Source organism: Grammomys surdaster, unplaced genomic scaffold (assembly GCF_004785775.1).
Source record: "Grammomys surdaster isolate TR1022 unplaced genomic scaffold, NIH_TR_1.0 125428, whole genome shotgun sequence".
NCBI lineage: Eukaryota > Metazoa > Chordata > Mammalia > Rodentia > Muridae > Grammomys > Grammomys surdaster.
This window is the reverse complement of record NW_021620295.1, coordinates 883493-905836: the sequence shown is the minus strand read 5'-3', so window position 1 is coordinate 905836 and position 22344 is coordinate 883493. Positions and strand designations below refer to the sequence as shown.

The window sequence follows — 22344 nt, the reverse complement described above, 5'->3', positions numbered from 1 at the left end:
AGAATGCCCCAGCTAACTGTATGCTTTGGCTTCTGTTAAATTGCTTGATTGCTTTACTTCCCCTGCAACAGCCAAACATGATGTACTTTTTCTGTTTTTATTCGCCTTTAAAAGGTCTTGTAAAATGCATCTGAGGCTGCTCTGTGAGAAGTGTTTCCAGGCATGCCCAGGCCAGCTTAATTCATATTCTCAATTTGGGCTTTTATGTTGTCTTTGTATCTCTACTTTGTAATAATAGTATCTCCTGTTTTATTTTAATTGACATTTTTAAAAGACTGACTTAATTTTATGTGCATGGTTTGTACTGTCAGCATGTATGTGTATCACATGCATTCATTGCCTGTGGAGGCCCAAAGTGGGTGTACAGACTGGAGGTATACATGCTTATGAGCCACTGTGTGGGTGCTGGTTTTCTTAAAGAGCAGCCAGTGCTCTTAACTGTGGGGCCATCTCTCAAGCTCCTGTTGCCACTTTTATGTACTTCAAGGGTTTAATTGTTTTGCTTAACTTGTATTTCACCCAAACAGGCATTCATGACTATCCTTACTTGTTCTAAAGTTAATCTGTAACATTTTCTTTATTGTTCCTCATAGCTCCCAGCCATCTATTCTGTCTCTTATTCATACTTCACTTTCCCCTTTCCCACCTACTTTCATGCTTTTCCTTGTTTTTTTGAGACAGGGTTTCTCTGTGTAGCCCTGGCTACCCTGGATCTTGAACTGTAGACCAGGTTGGCCTCAAACTCAGGGATCCTTCTGCCTTTGCCTCCAGAGTCCTAGGATTAAAGGCATGCATCACTGCACCCTGCTCCTTTCCCTTTTAAACTCAATTATTAATAACTTTAGTTCTAAAAAATTATAAACTAAAAAAACAAACAACACCCCTCCAAATCTATAATCAACATTTTTATCACTCTGAATCATGTGCTTCTATCTCTGAAAAATTTTTTGGAATATTAGTGTCTTCTACTGCAAGCCAACCTCAAGGCTCTGTCAAGCAATAGTCTGTATTTCTACAGTTGGTTTCCCCTTCAAATAGTGGTGAGAAACATAGACTCAAGTGAAGACTCACCAGAAGAATCACATAAAATCAAATGAGGAAGCAAAACCAAAAAAAAGTTAAAAAGGAAAAATTAAAGCTGGGGGAGATATCCATACCAAATAAATAAAACACACAAATGCAACATTGGTGGGTATATAAGGTCACACAGGTTCTGACACATTAATTATGTGACTGAGTCACTCCATTAACTCTTTCACCTTAACATATGTCACCAACAAAGAAACCTAAAATCATTTGATTTAATAGCTATCTTCTCCAACAGAAACCAAAAATTCATTCTCCTCAGCAACTCTAGAAATTTCTCCAAAATTATTCACATTATGGGCCATAAAGCAAGTCTTATCAAACATACACACACATGCACACACGCATACACACATATATCTTGTCACAGTAGACAAAAGATAAAAAGCAATAGCTACAGAAAGAGCCATGGTCATGGTCACTGAGGAAACATGGGGTGGGGGGAGGGATTAAAAAATTCATACCCACATGGAAACAGTGGGGGGAGGGGATGAGTAACAACACTGAGGAAGCCAGGCTGAAACTAAGTACTCTGCATAGTAGTTTTAAAAAATTAAAAATAATAAACCAAGAACTAAAAGGAGTATGAGAATTTTGGTGCTTACTTTCAGGCACGGGGAGGATTAAATTAGATAACACATTCAAAACAGCAGGGACACAGAACTGCGTACTGAGTTGGGCATGCATTCGGCTAACACATATAACACACAGCAAGATCACAGAACTGTCATTTGAGTTTGGTCACACACTGGGAAAAATTCATGTTAAATTTAAAAAGAGATTTGTCTTCATTATGTTTAATTCCTTTTTAAGGTTAGCTCACAAGTAATGGTTCTCTTTGTGGCCTCTACAAGAGCATTTGCCATTACACTTCATTCTCATGTATTCTACTGAGATCAATAAGCATAAAGACATCACTGAAAACTGAAATGCCCACAGCCATTATTTAAGTTAAACTTTTTATCAAATAATGAAAACACACACACTAACAAACAAAACAGAGTAAAAGAGTAGAGTTTCCTGTCACGTGTTCATCCAGCTTCCTCTGCTGTTAGCACTTACCTGTGAACACTTCCTAGGTGACGTCATCTATTAGAGTTCAAATTGTACTTTAACTTCATTTACATTTATATGGGTATTTAGATATTTTAGGAAATTTCATACTCATGTTCTTATCAATTACATTTTATCTTATTTATTTGTATGGTTTCTTTTTATTGTAAATATATTGATTCTCTCATTTTAGGAAGCAGAAATAGAAATTAGAATTAATAATCTACAAATCAATTATATGTATGCAACAAAAATCTTAAAATGGCTATAGAACTTCAGTAATTTTATTTATTATTTTATTATTTGTAGTTCTTTTGTTTCTTTCTTGGTGACAAAGTCTCATTACATAACTCTGGATGACCTGAAAGTTACTGTGTCGACCAGGCTGGTTGCAAATTCAAAGATCAGCTTGCCTCTGCCTCACAAGTATTGGGATGTAAGGGGAACATAACCATGTCTGATTTACTTAGTACTTTTAATTTATTAGAAACTCAAATATTAGATATTTGGTAATTATATAAACAAGTGTTCATAGTTACCAACTTAAATTACTAGTACTTGAAGCATACTCAACACAATAGTGTTTCTTATGCTTCAACAAAAGCAACAACAATAAAACTGAAAAATAAGACAACAACGATATCGAACAAAACACCAAAACCCCCAAAACCCAAAAACACCACACAAGAAAATGTATTTTCAAGATCATGATGCTATGGGAAAGAATCAAAGAGAAGTCAAATGAAAGCAGTAGACAAAACTCTCCATGGCACAAAACAAATCTACACAATGTACTTAATAGTAAATGACTCAAAGGAAATAAACAAAAATGTAAAACAACTTTATGTGGTTCACTTAGGCAACATTCAATTCTATTTTTCACTTCTCTATCTATCTATCTATCTATCTATCTATCTATCTATCTATCTATCATCTATCTATCTATCTATTTACCTACCAATCTATATGCATATGTACATATATGCACATTACTATTCATTATTTCTTGACTGTTTTAAAATCATTGGAAAAAATTGTACATGTTGACTATGAGCAAGAAAAATTTAGTTCAAACCATCCTTATGAAAGTATAAAACCTTCACAATGATAAAGACAGATGAGCTACTGCATTTGCCTAACGCCTTAATCATGAGGCGGGAAATGAACGATTTAACTCAAACCCTCAATTCTTCATGGCAATACAATGGTTTCCAAGAGTGTGAATACTAGGTTTTCAAATTGAACTTTTTATCTTTTTATTTTTAATTCATTTACATTTGTTTCTGGCATTTAGAGAGTCAACATGAAGCTAGGTGTAGAGGCACACCCTGTAATCTCAGTACTTAGGAGGCTGATGCATACTAGCAGCCTGGACTACTCAGTGAGATGCTCAAACCCACACATTATACAAAAGAAAACTAGTATAAAGTAATTCAGTAAATGAACTCAGAAAACAGAACACATTCAGAAAAAATCATGAAACTAACTCAGATTCATCTGTTATGCAACATATTTTGAATTCCTTCATATTTCTCTATCAATGCCATTACTGTTAAGATTTCATGTTGAAAGAGGATTAGAACTGGGCATTTCCCAGCACTTGGGAGGCAGAGGCAGGTGGATTTCTGAGTTTGAGGCCAGCCTGGTCTACAGAATGAGTTCCAGGACAGCCAGGGCTATACAGAGAAACCCTGTCTCGAAAAACCAAAAATAACTGGGCAATCAGAACCTAAATGTGAAACTGTACACTGAATCCCATAAAGAGAACTCATGAACTCTGTATTAAAGAGTTTGTGTGAACAGAGTAGGATACAAAGCCCAAAGAGGCAACATAGAGCCTGAGTTTATAACTACCAGGCATTAGTCAGAAATCCCGAGGATAGAAACTCAGTGCAGTTTCCTTATTTGTTATATTGAGATGTGGTTTTATGACATAGCTAAAGCTGACTCTGGAGAGGTACCAAAATGCAGGGCGATGATGTTGCAACTCCATACCCAGCCTATACTCTTTGATGGCAGACAAACTATGACAAAACTCTGGCTTGAATCCTGTAGGAAAGTGGTTAACATGGAAGTCTGATTTATCTGCTCTCTTTTCTCTAAGAACTCTTACAACTTAAATTATTCTCTGAGAGAAATTTCAGGGAGCACCATACAACAACAAAACAGTTACTTAATGAAGACTAATCATTGTGTAGCTCCGATGTTAAATGTTCTTCATATTTCAAGGTTTGACTCCAGGCTGGCAGTGCTTAGAAATGGCAAAGCCTTTGAGAGGTAGAGCTGAGTAAGAGTTCCTCAGGTTACTGAGAGCATGTCCCATGGAGGATTGTGGCACCTGTTGTCTTTCTTCTCTTTTGTTTCTAGGCCATGATAAAAGGTTTGGTGTTCCTACATGGAACACCTTACGGAAGAAGTTCCCACAATCAGTTGCTGTTTTCTCACAGTTCCAGAGCAACAAAACAAATTGGCCATGGAGTAAAACTTACCAAATAGTGAGCCCAAACAAATGTTTTTTCTTTTTAAGTTGGTCACCTCATATATTTTGTGATAGTGCCCAACACAAAGCATTGTGCCAACTTAGGAAATTTGGCTGACAATGTTGTTCTTAGACTTCATGGAACATTAGCCCCTAATGAGGCCTCAGTACCACTTTCATGAAACAAAACCACTTTATGCCCATCTAGTATTTGGCAGCTCAGTGTTCTGTAGATCAAAGTGGAAATTAACTTATCTTCCCACCACTTACATCCTACCTGTTTCCCCCCTTCAGGCCAATTACTAAGTCATTTTATTTATGTATTTTAAACATTTATAGCTTAATTTAAAACTGTGGACTAATTCTGAAAAATAGCATAGAACCTACATGAAGTTAAACAGTTCTGAATTAGGAGTCAATAGAGAGCATGTTTTAATTCTCATACTTACTCTATTCAGCTTCTGTTATGAGTGTACTCATAAAGACTTTATTACAAGTGGCCACTCTCTATTGGCTTAGAATCTAGTGGGAGGCCACCACAGCCTTCTGGAAGCTCATTCCCAGCAGAGGATATGAAAACTATTGGGATGGTTAAGTGTGATTAAATAACAATTAATGTATCTGAGAATACAAGAAAAATGCCTGAGTACTCAACAACAAGTATGTTTTTATTGACAGTAGGTAAGTACATACAGGCATGATAAAAATGCTCAGAAGTCCAGATACAGTGATTATTAGTGGGTGACTTCAATAGCTGGTTCAGGTCTTTAATACTCAACAAAGAAACTTCATACTTTAGACCACAGGTAAAATGGATTTAAAAGAAAACTACAGAGTATTCAGCTCAACAGTGTAGAAGTTAGGTGGTTCTTCCTCTCAATGCCATGCTCCCAGAAATAAGACTCAGAGTCAAAATATATTTGCAAATACCTTGGCCATATAGCTAGGCTCTTCTTTGACTAGATCAGAACTCAAAATAACCCATTTATTCTAATCTACATTTTGCCAGGTGGCTGGTTACCTGTCCTCGGGTACCATGTATATGTCTCGTCACTTCTTCCCAGACAAATCTCCCACTTAGCACTATCTCAGAATCCTTTCTGCCTCCTGGATATCCCACCACCTTTTTCCTGCCTAAGCTATAGGCCATCGAGTTTATTATTGACAAGTGCCATCCATAGCTATACAGACACAGGATATTCTCTCTTTGCACCAGATAGAGGGGACACATTTTCAGCAGCTCACATGATTTATAAAACTGTTTTCAGTACAGATCACAAAGCAAGTCTTTAAAAATCCCTAGAAACCACACAAGTACTTGAAGACTGAATAACATAATCTTAAATGACTTAAAGTCACTAAAGCTATCCAGGGAGGTAAAACATTCTTAGAGATGAATGAAAACAAAAGGACAACTTCTTGGAACCATGAGGTAGAACTAAGTCACTTCTAAGAAGAGAGTTTATAGCAAAGAGTGCCTATATTAGAAAACTGGAAAACGTAAAGGAAATTCATACATACTAGACACATAGGACCTATTATGGTTAAACCAAGAAAATATAGATAAACAGATCCATAGCAAGCTACAAGACCGAAATAGTTAAAAGTCTCCCCACAGAACAAAAGTAATACTGTATGGAGCCACTGGTGACAAGGATTGACCTAGTGCTGCTTGCATATCATCCCCAGAGTGAGAATGTCCTCTGCTTTTCTATGGCCTGAACACAATCATGCAAAGGTGAGATGGATCTAGGGCTTAGGCTTCAAGAACCATGGAGATTAATGCAGACCAGTGGGAACAAATTGCAGTTTCTAGCTAGGTTTCTCATCTAGTCTTATCCATCATGCAAGACTTCCTGAGAAGCCAATGTTAGCTTCAGTAGATACTGGAGAAACTAACCCAAAGCTTCTCATGTCCAGGATATTTGCCATCACAGAAATGCAGGAATCCTAACATGTCCCAGTCTGTCTTAGGGTTTTATTGCTATGAAGAGTCATCATGAACATGACAAGCCTTATAAGCAAAGCATTTAATTGGGGTAGCTTACAGTTCAGAGGTTTAGTCCATCATCAGCATCATGGCAGCACATGGGCATATGGTGCTGGAGAGGTGGCTAATAGTTCTACATCTGGATCCATAAACGTCAGGAAGAGAGAGAGCCACTGGGCTTGGCTTGAGCTTCTGAAACCTCAGGGCTCACCCCAGTGACACACTTCCTCCAATAAAGCCGTGCCCACTCCAACAAGGCCTCACATTCTTGCAAATAATGCTGTTCCTTATGAGTCTATGGGGAACATTTTCATTTAAACCACCGTACAGTCCTTTTTTTCCTCCAGCTGGCGCTTGTGCACCCCACATGCTGACAGGACAGATTTGATGTTAGCTCTAGGAAGATTTCCTATAGGATATCTGTTCTCAACCTGTGGGTCATGAACCCCGGAGGTTTTGAATGACTCTCTCACAGAAACTGAATATCAGCTATCCTGTATATCTGAAATATACATTACAATTTATAACAGTAGCAAAATTATAGTAATGAAGTAGCAATGAAATAATTTTAGAGCCAGGGTCACTACAACGTCAGGACTATACTAAAGTGTTGCAACATTAGGAAGCTTGAGAACCACTAGTGTAGGAGGGGAGAGAAGGAAAGGATTAACATTGGTTAAGGAGGCAGTGCGACAGGACTGCACACATCACACACTACCAAAAAGTCGTGGTCCTCTTGGTTACTGTTACTCACACCTGGTTTCCACAGAGGGCACAGACTATGAGGCAGTGATATTTTTGAAGCACTTTTACCCTTCAGTACAGTACCAGAGGATCTGTCAGGGAAGTCTCCTTTCTGAGGACTAGATTGTATATACAACAGCCAAGAAAGGGAATCAACTGATAGTCCTACCTGCCTATGATGCTTCTGAATCCCAACAATGAGTAGCATGGCAGACATTCCCTAAAGGTTCAGTAGTGTCACCAACATATTGGTAATAACCCACAGAGATCTAATTGTACTTAAAGCCCAACCAACAGGAGAGCAATAAACTTACTCAACTACTCCAGGCTAGTGAGCACACGGATCTCAGAGAAGAACCAGCAGCTAACACTTTATTAAACCTGTCTAATTCCTAATTCCATTCCACATACTTAACCTTATACATGCAGACACATGTAGCCCTCATCAAAGAAGTTTCTCTTTGAAGAAGATGCAGACCATTACAAAATACCACAACTGGTAAACACTCTCTCTCTCTCTCTCTCTCTCTCTCTCTCTCTCTCTCTCTCTCTCGGGATAGATTCATCTACAACACAACTCCTGCATCTATGCCATTAGAGAAATACTAATTAATACTACACTGAGATTCCATCTCTCCCCAATCCCAGTGACAGACAGAATGCGAGTGATGATTGCTGGTGAGGATGTGTGGGAAGGAAGACCTTTTACCTCAGTTGGTGATAATGTAATGTAAAATGGTGCAGCCAATACAGACGTTAGTGCAGCAGTTTCTCAAGACAGTACCATTAGAGCTGCCATGTCACCCAGCTGAACCAGTCCCAGGAATTCACCCAAAGAACGTGTAGTCAGCATGCCACAGAGATATTTGCACATCTATGTTTATCTGTGTGCTTTTCACATTGGCCAAGGGATGGAACCATCACAAAGGCCCATAAACACATGAACTGATAAAGAATATTTGGTATATAAACAAAGTAGAGCTTTAACCAGCTGTACAAATATTAAACCATGACATTTATAGGAAAATGGGTGGAACTGTAAATCATCATCTTATAAAAAAAGCCAGACCCAGAAATAAAAATGTTTTCTATCACTCAGAGGCTCGTTTTCTGTCATATGTGGACTTATTGAATTTAGTTTTGTGTGTGTGTGTGTGTGTATGTGTGTGTGTGTGTGATGAAACTACAAAGGGGACCATGATAAAGGAGAAAGATTGTAAGTGGAGGAAGAGAGAGAAATGGAATATACATGATATCAAAGTAGAAGGTGAGACTATTTGGTGGCCTAAGAGACTAGCGAGGATGAGGCAGACGGTGACAGAGGACAGCAGGTGTAACAAGTATGATGGCACACAATCATATCCAGGTATAGAAATACCACAACAATCATATCATCTTGTATACTGTATATGCAAATTTTAATAAAAAAAAGACAGAGCCAAGAAAAAAATAAATTAAGAGACCCACAAATGGATTCAGATAATGAAATTATGAGACATTAATTTAAAAATGGCTTTGTTTAATGTACTTGATCAATCTGATAATAAGATGAATTCTTTTAGAATAATGGAAACTATTTTTAAAAATCAAGTGAAATTCTAAAATCAATATGGATAACTGAAGAATGAGAAGTGTTCGTCATTTAGCTAAAGGCAAATGCTCCAAAAAGTTCAACCAAGGAGCTCCAACCAGAGAAGACTTGTTTTCAGCAGCGTTGCTCATAACAGCCTAGGAACAATAAACAAGCAAGGGCTGTTCAGTAAACATCAAAGTATACAGTGTGATAAGTAGCACACTACAGGGACACACAGCGCAGACAGATCCACAGTGAAGGGACAGGGTCCCGTGATCCCAGTTTTATTAAGTTCAAAATCAGGTACAATTAATTTGACAGAAGCAAGGAGGGAGAAGCCATGATCAGGTAAGGACAGCGGCATGTTCATGTTATTTTTAATGCTCAAATTTCTTGATCAGAATGGTGGTTACAGAAATACAGAAATGTGTACACATTGCTGTAATTCTACAAGAGGCATATGTAAAATATGGGCGTGCTTCTATATTCATACAAACTGTTGACAATATGACACCTGTGCTTAAATAAAATGACTACTAAAGATAATTGAAGAACAAATTATTCTTTTTTATATTAACTTATTAACTCATAGATAAAACAGACCCAGCCATAATTCTTTCTTCCTATTAGCTTTAACCTGTGTCATGTGCCTGATGTACCTGAATTCAAAAGCTAGTGGTTCAGTGTCTTCAGCAAACACATGTGCTGTGTGGTTATATGCAGGCAGCGAAGGAAAGCCACTGGAACCGCTGTGACCACTCTCCCTGTCCTTAGTTATATCCCTTGTCCTATGAGGGTCCCGAATGCATAAACTCCCTTCAGATTTCTGGCCAACTTCTTTATAGGTTTCAGTTTTATGTGTTCTCCTATGACACCCCTTCAGCTTAAAAAATGTAGAGGCTCCTTTAAAAGGTTTTTTTTTTCTCTTCCCCCACTCTGCATCCTGTGAATTTATACCTTAAATTTTTTTTTCTGTATCATAATTTTGACAGGAGCTTAAAAAAGGATTGGACATTAAACCATGCACTTAACCTCCTGAGCTTCCCCTTTCTTTGTTTATATTAGTCAGGCTGTGGTTAACTTCCGAGGAGCTGATGGAGGGCACACATAGCATGTAATTAGAGGGCTCCTGTCTTTTATGGTACCTTCAACTGTCGCCTCTGAGTGATAGAAAAGATGAGCAGGTTGTGATCTGCTTGTGATGTCTCTGGAGAACTGTCAATATGCACGGCTATGTTTATTATCAAATGGCATGTACAGGCACAATGTCCTGTGAAAGATCCACATCCAGGTCTAGATAAACTTCTAAGAAATCACCTCTGACATCTTACATGCAGCTCTGCTTCCAGCTTCTAGAAGAATCAATTTTTAATAATATAATCTCAGGCGAAACTAGAAGGGTAGCATTAGTAGTCCTTCAATAGCTTCTGTTGTTTATAACCCTTATAGCAAGCATGTGTGTTAGCAAGTAAGTACTAGACAACTGAGTAATCAGCTGATTATATCAATCAAGTTAAGAATAGATTCTACTCTTTATACAAACAATGTGAGGAAGAACTCAAGTTTCTTTCCATTTCTATCACATTCAGTAGGAAGTTACTATTGCTGTCAAATCACTACATGAAACAAATGCAGAGTAAGAAGAGCGAAGAAACTACAGAGCTCTTGGATTCTCAGTCATCTGCGTATTCTTCTGAATTTGGTGGCTTTCCTATAGAATGTGTCCTGCTTTCAAAACATAAACCATACAGCCTCCTTTGCAGCATGTAATCTGGGCTCCACAGATCAGACAATTATGATAGCATGCTTCACTCAATAGAGAAAAACACCAAGAAGAAAGCTACTTCTGTTGAGGCTGGCAGGAGAGTGGACAGGGGCTGCTATAATCGAAATTCCTGAACCTAGAATCCAGATGGAATTATGAACTCATGACTTAGGAGTCTGCACAGCTTCAGTAGCTGTAGAGAGGGATAGCATCTGTAGAACAGTATTGTGGTAGGGGCAAGTTAGATTTATTCATGGTTAGACTGCAAGCCTGCTTTTCTGGATATCCTTGATATATTGCACACTGGCCAGTTTATAGAAAAAAAAAATTTCTCTACTGTTTCAGCCACCTACAGAGAATTCTGTTTGCAATTAAGTCCCAGCTCAGAAAGAAAGCACTATCATAAACAAAAAGAAACAAAGGTGAAACATATACATGTTTTTGTTATATTAAGCTGTAGTAAACTCATTTTATCCAGAACAAATTAATATGATTATGAGCCAAATTACTTTATTAGAACAAACCAAACTACTAAAATGCACAATACTACCCCAAAGGTGTGGCTAGTGTTAAAAATGGAGCAGAGCTTTTCCAACTTCCAGGAATCAACATCTTCAACGTATTCCTGTACAGTCTTCTGAATTGCATTGCTGTCTACTACAATTTTCCCCTTCTCATCTCTAATTTTATTAATTTGTATCTTTTTTGGTTACATTGTTTAAGGGTTGTCAATATGCTTCAAGTGGGTCTTCCCTTCTTCATGGGTTATTGGCCACTGGACTATGAAGGTAAGGGAGCAGGGATGGGGCAGGGGGTTTGGGAGTGTGGACACAGGGTTCAGAAGGGCAGATTAATTTCCCAGATCAACTAGCTCACCTTTATTGGGGAGATCAAGGGCAATATAGATCTTGAGGAGCGGGTAGGGATTTCCAGGGTGTGTATACATTATTGGCTAGGACGGAGGTGCTGGGAATGCTTCATTTGCATGAGGAGAAATTCCAAGAACCTGCTGCTCAGGTTCTTATCAGGAGAGAGGAAATTAAATCTGTAATTTGGCTAAAGACTAAGTGACTGCCTTTAGAGGTGGGGGAGGTAGAGGCCGTGTGGCTGAGCACATAGGGTTAAGAGAAGGGAGCCAGCGGTCCTAACTCCTCAAGGTCTCAGTCTCACTCTTGCTCCAGGTCAGCTCGCCCTGTCACACACACCCACAGTTTAGTATTTTGTAGATCCACATCAAGGTTTCATTTGGATCCCTGTGTTGTTTGTTTTGTTTCCTTATCATTAAATGTGCTTTATTTGTATTATTTCTTTATACTGATTTTGGGCTTGGCTTATTCCTGTTTCTCCAAGGTCTCGATGTGCACCATTAAGATACACATTTGATAAGCTTGAGAGATGGCTTAGTGGTTAAGAGTACAGGATGCTCTTCCAGGACTGTTGACTTCAATTCCTAGAAACCACATGGTGGTTCACAAACATCTGTAATGGGATCTGATTCCATCTTCTGGGTTTGTGTAAGAACAGATAACACACATACATAAAAGTGAATAGTTTTTTTAAAGATATGAATTTGAGATTTCAGTTGTTAAGGTAAGCATTTGTATTTATAAACTCTCCCCAAGTAACACTTTCATTGTGTCCACATGATCTGTGTGCTGTGTCTTCATTTACACTCAATTCTGTGATTTTAAAATTTTCTTCCTGTTTTTTCCCATTGACCAGCCATTATTTAATAGTGTGTTGTTCAAATTTGATGACTTTTTGTATGCTTTGTAGTTTTGCTTGCTGAACTGCAAAATTTAGAAAAAATATAGGTACACATGATCTCTCAATTGAGTACATAAACTTAAATTGACCTGTAATGAACTATTAGATTGAAGTATTAATAAAAGGCTTATAAACTAAAAACTCCATGCTCAGATAAGTTTGTTACTGAATTCTGTCATTCCTTTAAAGGGAAACTCCTTTAAAGGAAAACTAAACATCAATCTCCATCAAACTACCTTGTAAAATAAAAAGGAAAAGAACAGTATCAAATTCATTTTAAATGTCAGTACTACTCATATAAAAATTAGTAAACATATACACATAAAAAATAAGATTATAGGCCAATCTCCATGATGAGCACAGATAGGAAATTTCTCAATAAAAGCAAACCAAACACAAGTATACATAAAAAGATAACTTATAGTTGAGTAAAATTTTATGACATGTATGTATCACATTTTTATTATTATTATTTTATTTTTATTTCATCAGTTGATGGCTATGTAGTCTGTTTCCATTTCTTAGATACTGTGAATAGAGCAGTGATGAACAGCCCTGTAGCATGTAGCAGGACATAGATGTGACGTGAGGGTGGATAGCAGTTCAGTGGGGAGGAAGAATGTGATCAAAATATATTGTATAAATGTATGGAACTCTCCAAGAACAAATTATAATATTATATATTTACTTAATGATATTTAATGATAATACTATTCAGAATGTAGTTAGAGATTATGCTGTTTTAGTAAAATGGCAGAGTTGGAAGTTCTCCACGATCCATGACTTCACTAGCCCTGGGTAGCTGGCTAGATTTCCAGGACCAAGCATGATTTCCCTCTTGTTGAGTGGGGCTTAGAGTCAGTAGGAGAGTTGTTGATTATTAACAAGGGATGAATGCCACTAACGGACCATTAAGGTTATCCTGCAGTACTACTCATTGTTGTGATTCACAGGACCGTTGTTTCCCTCCTTTGGAAGCTTGTATTGTGCCTTCTGGAAGCATGAAGACCAGTCTTCATGGAGGAGGCATTCAGGTTAGTTCCAGTTCAGGGGATTCTGGGCTCTCTGTTTGAAGTGTATGATGTCTTCAGCAATAGAGACAGACCTTCTACTTCTGAGGGGCCACAAAAAGCAACAGCAACAGCCTGAACTGTCTTGGAGGTCTCATGGACAACCTGAGAAACAACTCAAAAAAGGGCTTCCTAAGCTTGGTGCTTTGGCTAGATGTTCCATGGTTCTTGGAGGGAAGGAACAACATCAGTCCAGGAGAGTCTATTTCATTTAAACTATACATTTATACAGACTTACTACATTCATCATAGGGTTTTTTTTAAGTATGTAGTTAATAATATGATTCCCATGATCTTTTGGACATATTTTTATTGTTAGTTTATTCTCCTCCCTCCTGTATTTGTCTCCGTCCCCCTCCCCCGTCTTTTTCATTTCCCCCATCAGATCACTTGTACCATGTTATTCCTTCTCTCTATTGTTCTCTCCTTCCCACATCAAGCAGTGTACCCATACTGAGGAAATTCTCAACACATGGAGACCATTAAAGAAAACCACAACCAATCAAAATGCAGAGTTGTGGAGCCCAGTCCCAACCATAGAACAACTCCCACACCCAAGGCTCACAGATCATGCCTGAAGAATGAATAGGAAGATTGTAAGAGCCAGGGGAACAGGGTTTTGCTGTGACATTATGTCTCCTAATAATGTCAGAAGCTGCCCCCATAAATTATTACCCACATGATTGCCTCAACCTGAGCTGAGCAAGAAGAACAATGATGGACATGCAAAGTGGACAAGTGGAAGCTCCGCGCCTCGAACCTACACAAAGAAGTAAAGGCAGCAAAGGAGTGCTAGCTAGGTCAGACCTAGCTTTAGGTTACTGAATTTTTAAAAACTGGGTTTCATAGTCAGAAAATAAAATTCCGTGTCCCATGAAGATATCTTTAACTTTTAGTACTTAATAATAAAAATGTAGTTTTTGAGATAATATAATTATATCATTTCCCCTTTCCCTCTCCTCCCACTAAACCTTCTATATACCTATCCTTCCTCTTGATTTAAGTTACACACACACACACACACACACACACACACACACACACACACACACACAGAGTTCAATCTGCTCAGAATACAAACAAGAAAGCAAGAAGTTAGTTTCTATTTGAAGAAAATATGATCCTGTACATAAGTGAGTCTAAAGACTCTAACATAAAATTTCTAAAACTGATAAAAAACCATCAGCAAAGAGTGAGGATATAAAAATTAACATATAAAAGTAAGTAGTTTATCTATATTTACAAGCAAAAAAACCATGATGAGATGAATCAGGAAAACAATACCATTCACAGTAACTTCAATTATTATCTTGGAAAAACATAAATAAGAAAGTAAAAGATATCTACAGTGAGAGATTTGAAACCTGAGAGATAGAAAGCTCTCCCAGGCTCATGAATCAGCACAATTAATATCATAAAATGACTATCTCACTGAAAGAGATCTATATATTCTATGCATTCTCTATCAAAAGTCAAATGACATTATATATCTGTATGAAATTCTCAAAGAACAGACAAATAAAATAACATTAAAAAAAAATCCAATGAAGCTGCCTCAGGAGGCAGAGGCAGGTAGATTTTTGAGTTTGAGGCTAGCCTGGTCTACAGAGTGAGTTCCATACACAGAGAAACCCTATTTAAAAGAAAACCACTTCAGGTAGCAGCATGGATGAAAGGAGCTATGTGGAGGAAGGAAGACAATTTGCCTGTGCTCATTGGTCCTCCTCCTGCAGAGCCAGTACTGGCCTGTTACAAATCAGATATACAGAACAGGAGAATAGAATGGTACAGAGGAGTAGAAATTAAGCCCACACAACTTTAGCAAAATGATTTTTGACAAAGATACCCAAACCACAAAAAAGAAAAAAATGCAGTCTCTTCAAAAAATGTTACAGAAAAAAACAGGACTATTTACACATAAGACAGTGCAATGTCAGAATGTGCCAAATGAATATTATTCAAAACTGTTTAAAATAAAAGTATCTTGAAATTAAAAACAAACAAAGCGAAACTGGATCCCTAAACTCTGTACAAAAATTGATAGAGGACATCAATGTAATACTTAAAGCAGTTAGAGAAGAAAATTGGGAAAACACATCAAAATAGAGGCATCGGCAAGAAATTCCTAAGAAGGACTCTGTTAGTCCAGGAAGCAATAGCAAGAATAGAGAAATAGGGTTGCACAAAATTAAAAAAAAAAAAAAGTTTGCACTCCAAAGTAAACAGTGAGCCAAGTGAAGACACAGCCTATAGATCTGGTGAATATCTACAGAGGATTAATATCTAGAATATCAAAAGAACAACCTACCCCAGATACAAACAACTCAATTACTAAGTAAGCATATGAACAGACAGTTCTCCAAGGGGCGAGTACAAAAGGGTATTAAACATGAAAAAATGTTCAACACCCCTAGCCATGAAGCATTTAAACTACAGCATGTCTATCTAGTCTCCTCCAGAGGGGCCGTCATAGTGGGAACAACAGAAATGCTGGCAAGGTGTGGGGAAAGGCAGACCTGAACGTTGCAGATGGCAATACAAATTAGCCAATACCAAAACTGTTTTCAATGTAAAAATGTTTTATGTCTATAACCTACATTGTTATTCTAAATTAATATGTATCTCTTACATTTCTCCTAAAGAAGAGCCCCCCCCAACCTGAAAAGAAAGCATACCGTCTTTATCAGCGGTCTCTTGAGGCTTTGATTTTAAAGTGAAGATCTTCCGCAGCTTACAGTTAGCAGAGACGATAATTCCATCCAACGACTGGAAGACTGCTCCTTTGAATATCTCACTGGTGAAGGCGACCAGGTCAATGCACAGATTGCACCACTAAGATCAAGAGAAGCAGATGCAAATTAGGAGCCTCCATGGCACAGAAGCAGGGTCTCCTGGCACATGGAATGGCTCCAGTGTACCCTTTCTGTTTTGACTTAAGTTGTCCTAAAGTGGCCTTGATTCTCCTCCACAGTCACCATCATCTGAACTACACACTAGTCACCTGACTGTGACACTCCCATAAGGAAACATGGTGGCAGCTCTGGGAAAGCAGCTCTCTTGTCTGTGCACACCATGCTAAAGGGAAGCTAAAGGCAGGTGCTTTGCATCACTTATAACCTGAACACTAGAGATAAATAGCCTGTTGCTTTTTTCAAGGGGATTAATTTGATTACAATTTAGATACTTTAGTTTTGATTTTTAAAGGGTAGGGATTAAATTAGATGTTTGGTTAAATGGTACCCAGTACTATCTACTTACAACCAATTAACCTATTATACAGAAATAGATTCTTTTAAAGGGTTTGTAATTATGCTGGGTGTATGCCAACTTTGAAGTACTCCTGCAGGTACTAATTCCAGCCCATCACATGATTAGATTCCTTCGTACTTCATCAAATGAATTCTATGGTCTAACTGCATAAAGAAAGTGGAAAAATAACCATTACTTAGAAATCAAGACATATTTAAGAATGCAGGATAAAAGCAGAAAAATAATTTCTAAAATTAAAACAAAAGTAGTAATAAACTTCCATCTGCTTCTTTTAAATATTTGAGTCCTCAATGATTTGTAGAAGCAGTTTATAATTAAGACCTTTTCTAGGAAGGATATTGATTTTAAAATGGAGGCAAGCCCAAGATTGTCTCAGAAACAGATCAGTAAGAGATTGCACAGAGTTACTGATTAAACCAAAATGATTTGTTGTAGATGTCTCAACAGTAAAGCTACATTCCTAGACAGTGAGAATACTATGGTCACTTGTGGAGGAAGTGGGTTTGAGCGAGGCTGGATAACGGTAGGTAGTAAACTGGATTATGGCATGAGCAGGAGGCTTTTTGGGGGGAGGGGAGGTAAAGCTTGTGAGGGCAAGCTGTGAAGGCTCAGGAAGGGCACCTTACAAGGCAAATGTTTCTGAAGTTCTGCAAATATACTGTGCAAATGCAGAGCATTGGGAAGTTAAGTTCTGGTCAACCTTGATGTAGGAATGTTCTGAGTGACAGAGTCACTCAGATTTGAGTGACTGAGTCGCAGCTAGGTTAGAATAAAGATCACTGAGAGACAGAAAGACTAGTGCCTGTCAGTTATGCAAGCAAGTATGATGTGAGACGGCTGGTCAGAAGGCTGACAGGGGAATTATTAGAATATAAGAAACAAATCCAATAGATGGGCCCATCGGGTGGAAATTGATGGCCTAGTGAAGCCCAGAGAATAGGGAACAGAGATATGGGTTTCTTGATTCATTAGTGTATTATATAAGCAGTATTGTTCTGTAAATTATCGTTTCTAAAAGAGTTAACATGTCCCTGTTCTAGCTAACTAGTTCAAGCCACCAGAAATGAAACTCATTCTTCCCTCACAAACACTGTGTAAATATTAAGTTCTGGGCACTAGCCTCACCTCTGGGGATATAAACACATATAAGATAAACACGCATAAGTCCTCTGTCTTAAGAAGAGAGGCAGACATGTGGCTTCTACTTTAGCACAGTTACCAAAGGGGGGGGGGTTAGGATGGGTTAGTATCTTAGTTATGGTTTCTACTGCAGTGAGAGAAACAACACAATGAAAAGCAGGCTGTGGAGGAAAGGGCTTGTTCAGCTTCCATTTCCACATCACAATCTATCATTGGAGGAAGTCAGGACGGGAACTCAAGTGGCTCTAGGAATTGGAGATAGGAGCTGATGCAGAAGCCATAGGGTGCTACTGACTGGCTTGCTTCCCATGGCTGGCTCAGCCTGCTTTCTTCTAGAACCCAAGGACTGCACCACCCACAATGGGCTGAGCCCTCCCTCATTGGTTAGTAATTGAGAAAATGCCTTATCTCATGGAGGCATTTCTTAACTGAGGCTCCTTTGTCTCTGTTGACTCTATACTGTATCAAGCTGACACACAAAACCAGCCATTGAAGTTAGTTGAGAAAAATTACTTAAAAACCATTTAACTCACCATCATATATGCAAATAAAAGCCCAGTACTCTAAAGGTTTTACCTGCTCATACTGTTAAGTCAGTAACTGTTTCTCTTCTCCATATTTTACTTTTTACCAATTTTAAAAGTAAATTCACCTCTTGACCTTATTTCAGGAAAATTTACTTTCTAAACTTCCTCCTCCCCAGATTATTATCTTTTGTTACCTTCTTTTCCCTAGCATTTCATATTCTGAGATTTTATTAATGGGACTATAAATGTACACACAATGGAGCTAAGTGATGCTCTGTGACCACTGTCCCTTCTACTACACACCTATCCCCCCTTTATATTCTGAGTTAAATGGCTTCTCAGTCTTCTATTTCTGGAAAGACTTGAAGCTGTCACTCAGTTTGGTTTTAAACAAGACGTTTACCAGGTACTGGACAGGTGAGCATGCTCATCACTTCACCTCAGGGCCCTTTCCTTCATCCCTGCTTATCTGAACTCTGCTGTGCGCTGTACTACCGGCTCTGCTAGGGAATGAGAGCCAACCTCCTTCAGAGTTCTAGAAAACTAGCACTTATCTGTGGCAGGAATAATGCTTTATTCACTCTATCTGACTCATGCTTGATTGGCAAGTTTTCAACAGATAATGGCAGGTGTGTGTCTACGCATGGATATATGAACATATGCAAATGCCTTCATGCCTACACACACACACAAACACACACACACACATACACACACACAGACACACGTTCATCTTTTAATCATTAAGCAAATGTCTGAGAATTGGAAACTTTTTTCCATGAATCTACCACCAAGAAGGTGGATCCTAAAAAAAAAAAAAAAAAAAAAATGGGGAAACATTTCACAAATCCACCTTAGAAAATAGAAATACATTCACATATATTCTGGATTAGCTGATTTTATAAAGGATCTAATTTTTATAAGCTTCAACAAACAACTCAATATTCCTATAAATGTTATGAAGTATGCTGTAAAGTTCTGGAAAAGAGGATACGCTCTTTATTCCTAACAAGAGGATTAGTTGAATCATAGTTGATCTTTATAAAATACGTTTTCATTATTCTTGGTGATATTATACATTATTAAAGTCCTTATGCTGTTTGACATTTTCTCAGTCTTTAATTACTGTATTCCTATATACAACTTTAATGCAGCAGGAAAGAACTATTAACCTTAAATATTTGTTAGAGTTTAATACTTAGGCAACAGAAAAAAAAATCTGACAGTGGAAAGACAATCTGTCATCTTCACTATGTTTTTGAGATTCACATTTTAAAAATCTTAGTGAACATTAAATGAAAACAATGTATATTCTGCAGTCATTAGATAAACTTTAAATAAATGTTAGTTCAGGTTGATTGACAGTACTTGCCTACCATACTGTCTTCCCGATTTTCTAACAGCTTTAAAGGGAAGAGTAGGCCAGGCAGCAGAGGTGAGCTGTACTTTGTCCACCTGACTCCCAGCTTTATTGACTTCTCTTCCAAGCAGGCCTGCTGGGCACCAGGAATATCCAGGTCTGCTGGAACCCAGGAACACCCAGGATAGACACTGCCCCACAGGCAACAGAAGCTCCACCTCTTCCCTCCAGAGGAGACCTGCCTGGCTCCAGGAACATGCAGGTTAGAACACTGCCTGCCAATACGCAGCCTGATGGGTCCATCTGGGGCACAACAGAGGTATGATGCGCTCTGTCCCCTAAGCCCTATCAGCAGGCCCACAGGAATATTCAGTTCTACCTGGGGCACAGCCATGAGAGGTGCTGTCCCCTGAACTTCACTGTCCTGAGGAAGAGCATAAGACTCCTTCTGCCTCCCTGAGGAGAACAGTCAACATCTGGGCAACACAAGGGACAACCAGATCGATCAGTATAGGCCTGCATAAGAACACAATCAACAAGAGCAAGAGCAATATGGCACCACTATAACCCAGCTATCCTACTACAGCAAGCCCTGGATATCCGAACACAGCTGAAGCACAAGAAGATAACTTTAAATCTACTCTTATAAAGATGATAGAGGCCTTTAAAGAGGAAATAAATAAATCACTTAGATACAATAAAAAAGGTGAAAATAATGAACAAAACAGTTCAGGATCTGAAAATGGAAATAGAAGAAATAAAGAAAAAAAACTGAGAAAATCCTGGAGATGGAAAAACCTAAGAAAAAGAACAGGATCTCTCTCTCCCTCTCTCTCTCTCTCTCTCTCTCTCTCTCTCTCTCTCTCTCTCTCTCTCTCTCTCTCACACACACACACACACACACACACACACACACACACACACGCTGAAGAGAATACAGGAGACTGAAGAGAAAATCTCAGGTGTAGAAGATAGAACAGAAGAAATAGATGCATTAGTCAAAGAAAATCTTAAATCTAAAAAGTTTCTGACATAAAATATCCAAGAAATCTAGGATATTAGGATATTATGAAAAGACTAACCCTAAGAATAATAAGAATAGAAGAAGGCAAAGAATTCCAGCTTCAAGGCCCAGAAAATGTTCTCAACAAAATCACAGAAGCAAACTTCCCCAACCTAAAAAAATGAAATGGCTATAGACATAGAAGAAGCTTACAAAAAATGAAATAAATTGGACCAGAAAAGAAAATCATCCTGCCATATAATAATCAAAACACTAAATGTTCAGAACAAAGAAAGAATGTTAAAAGTTGCAAGAGTAAAAGCCCAAGTAACAAATAAATAACAAGTAAATAATTACACCTCACTTTTCAACAGAGACTCCAAAATCCAGAAGGGCCTGGGCATATATCTTGTACACCCTAAGAGACCACAGATACCAGCCCAGATTACTATGCTCAGAAAAACTTCAATCACTATAGATGGAGAAAACAAGATATTCCATGAACAATTTAAACAATATCTATACACAAATCCAGCCCTACAAAAGACAGTGGAAGGAAAACTCCAACACAAGGAGGCTAACTAAACCTAAGAAAACACAGAACATAAATAATTCCACATCAGCAAAATCAAAGCCAAAATACTCTCCCTCTCTGACCCTCCTCTCCCCTACCACCAACATCAAAATATCAAAATAACAGGAATTAACAATCATTGGTCATTAATATATCGCAACATGATAGACACAATTCCTCAATAAAAAGACACAGGCTAACAGAATGGATGTAAAGACAGGATTTATCATTCTGCTGCATACAAAAAACATACCTCAGTAACAAAGATAGACATTACCTCAGAGTAAAGGGCTCAAAAAAAAGTTTTCCAAGTAAACAGACCCAAGAAGCAAGTTGGTGTAGTCACTTTAATATTTAATAAAATAGACTTTCATACAAGATTAATCAAAAGAGATGGGGAAGGATATGTCATAACTATCAAAGGAAAAATCCATCAAGATGACATCTCAATTCTGAACAACTATGACCCAAATGCAAGGGCACCCTCATTTATAAAATAAACATTACTAAAGCTTAAATCATGTATTGAACCTCACACATTAATAACAGGACACTTCAACACCCCACTATCACTAATGGACAGTTCATCGAGATAGAAACTAAACAGAAAAATAATAGACATTATGAATTAAATGGAACTAACAGGTATCTATAGAACATTTCACCCAAACACAAAAGAATATACTTTCTTCTCAGCACCTCATGGAACCTTCCCCAACACTGACTATACACTCAATCACAAAGCAAGTATCACCAGATACAAGAAAATTGAAATAACTACGTGTATCTTGTCAGACCACCATGGACTACAGCTTTACTTCAATAACAACATAAACAGCAGAAATCCTACAAACTCATGGAAATTGAAAAACTCTCTACTTAATGACCATAGGGTCAGGGAAGAATTAAAGAAAGAAATGAAAGACTTTCTAGAGTTCAATGA

At 38.0% G+C, this 22344-nt stretch overlaps 1 protein-coding gene across 1 annotated transcript in view; it reads right to left on the bottom strand.

Moving 5' to 3' along the window:
* CUNH3orf67 (chromosome unknown C3orf67 homolog) overlaps positions 1 to 22344 on the bottom strand; it is a 220966-nt gene that overhangs the window by 104131 nt on the left and 94491 nt on the right. The window contains exon 6 of the mRNA XM_028786032.1: positions 16203 to 16359. Within this exon, the coding sequence (XP_028641865.1) occupies positions 16203 to 16359 (157 nt within the window). The remainder of the gene's footprint in view (positions 1 to 16202; positions 16360 to 22344) is intronic.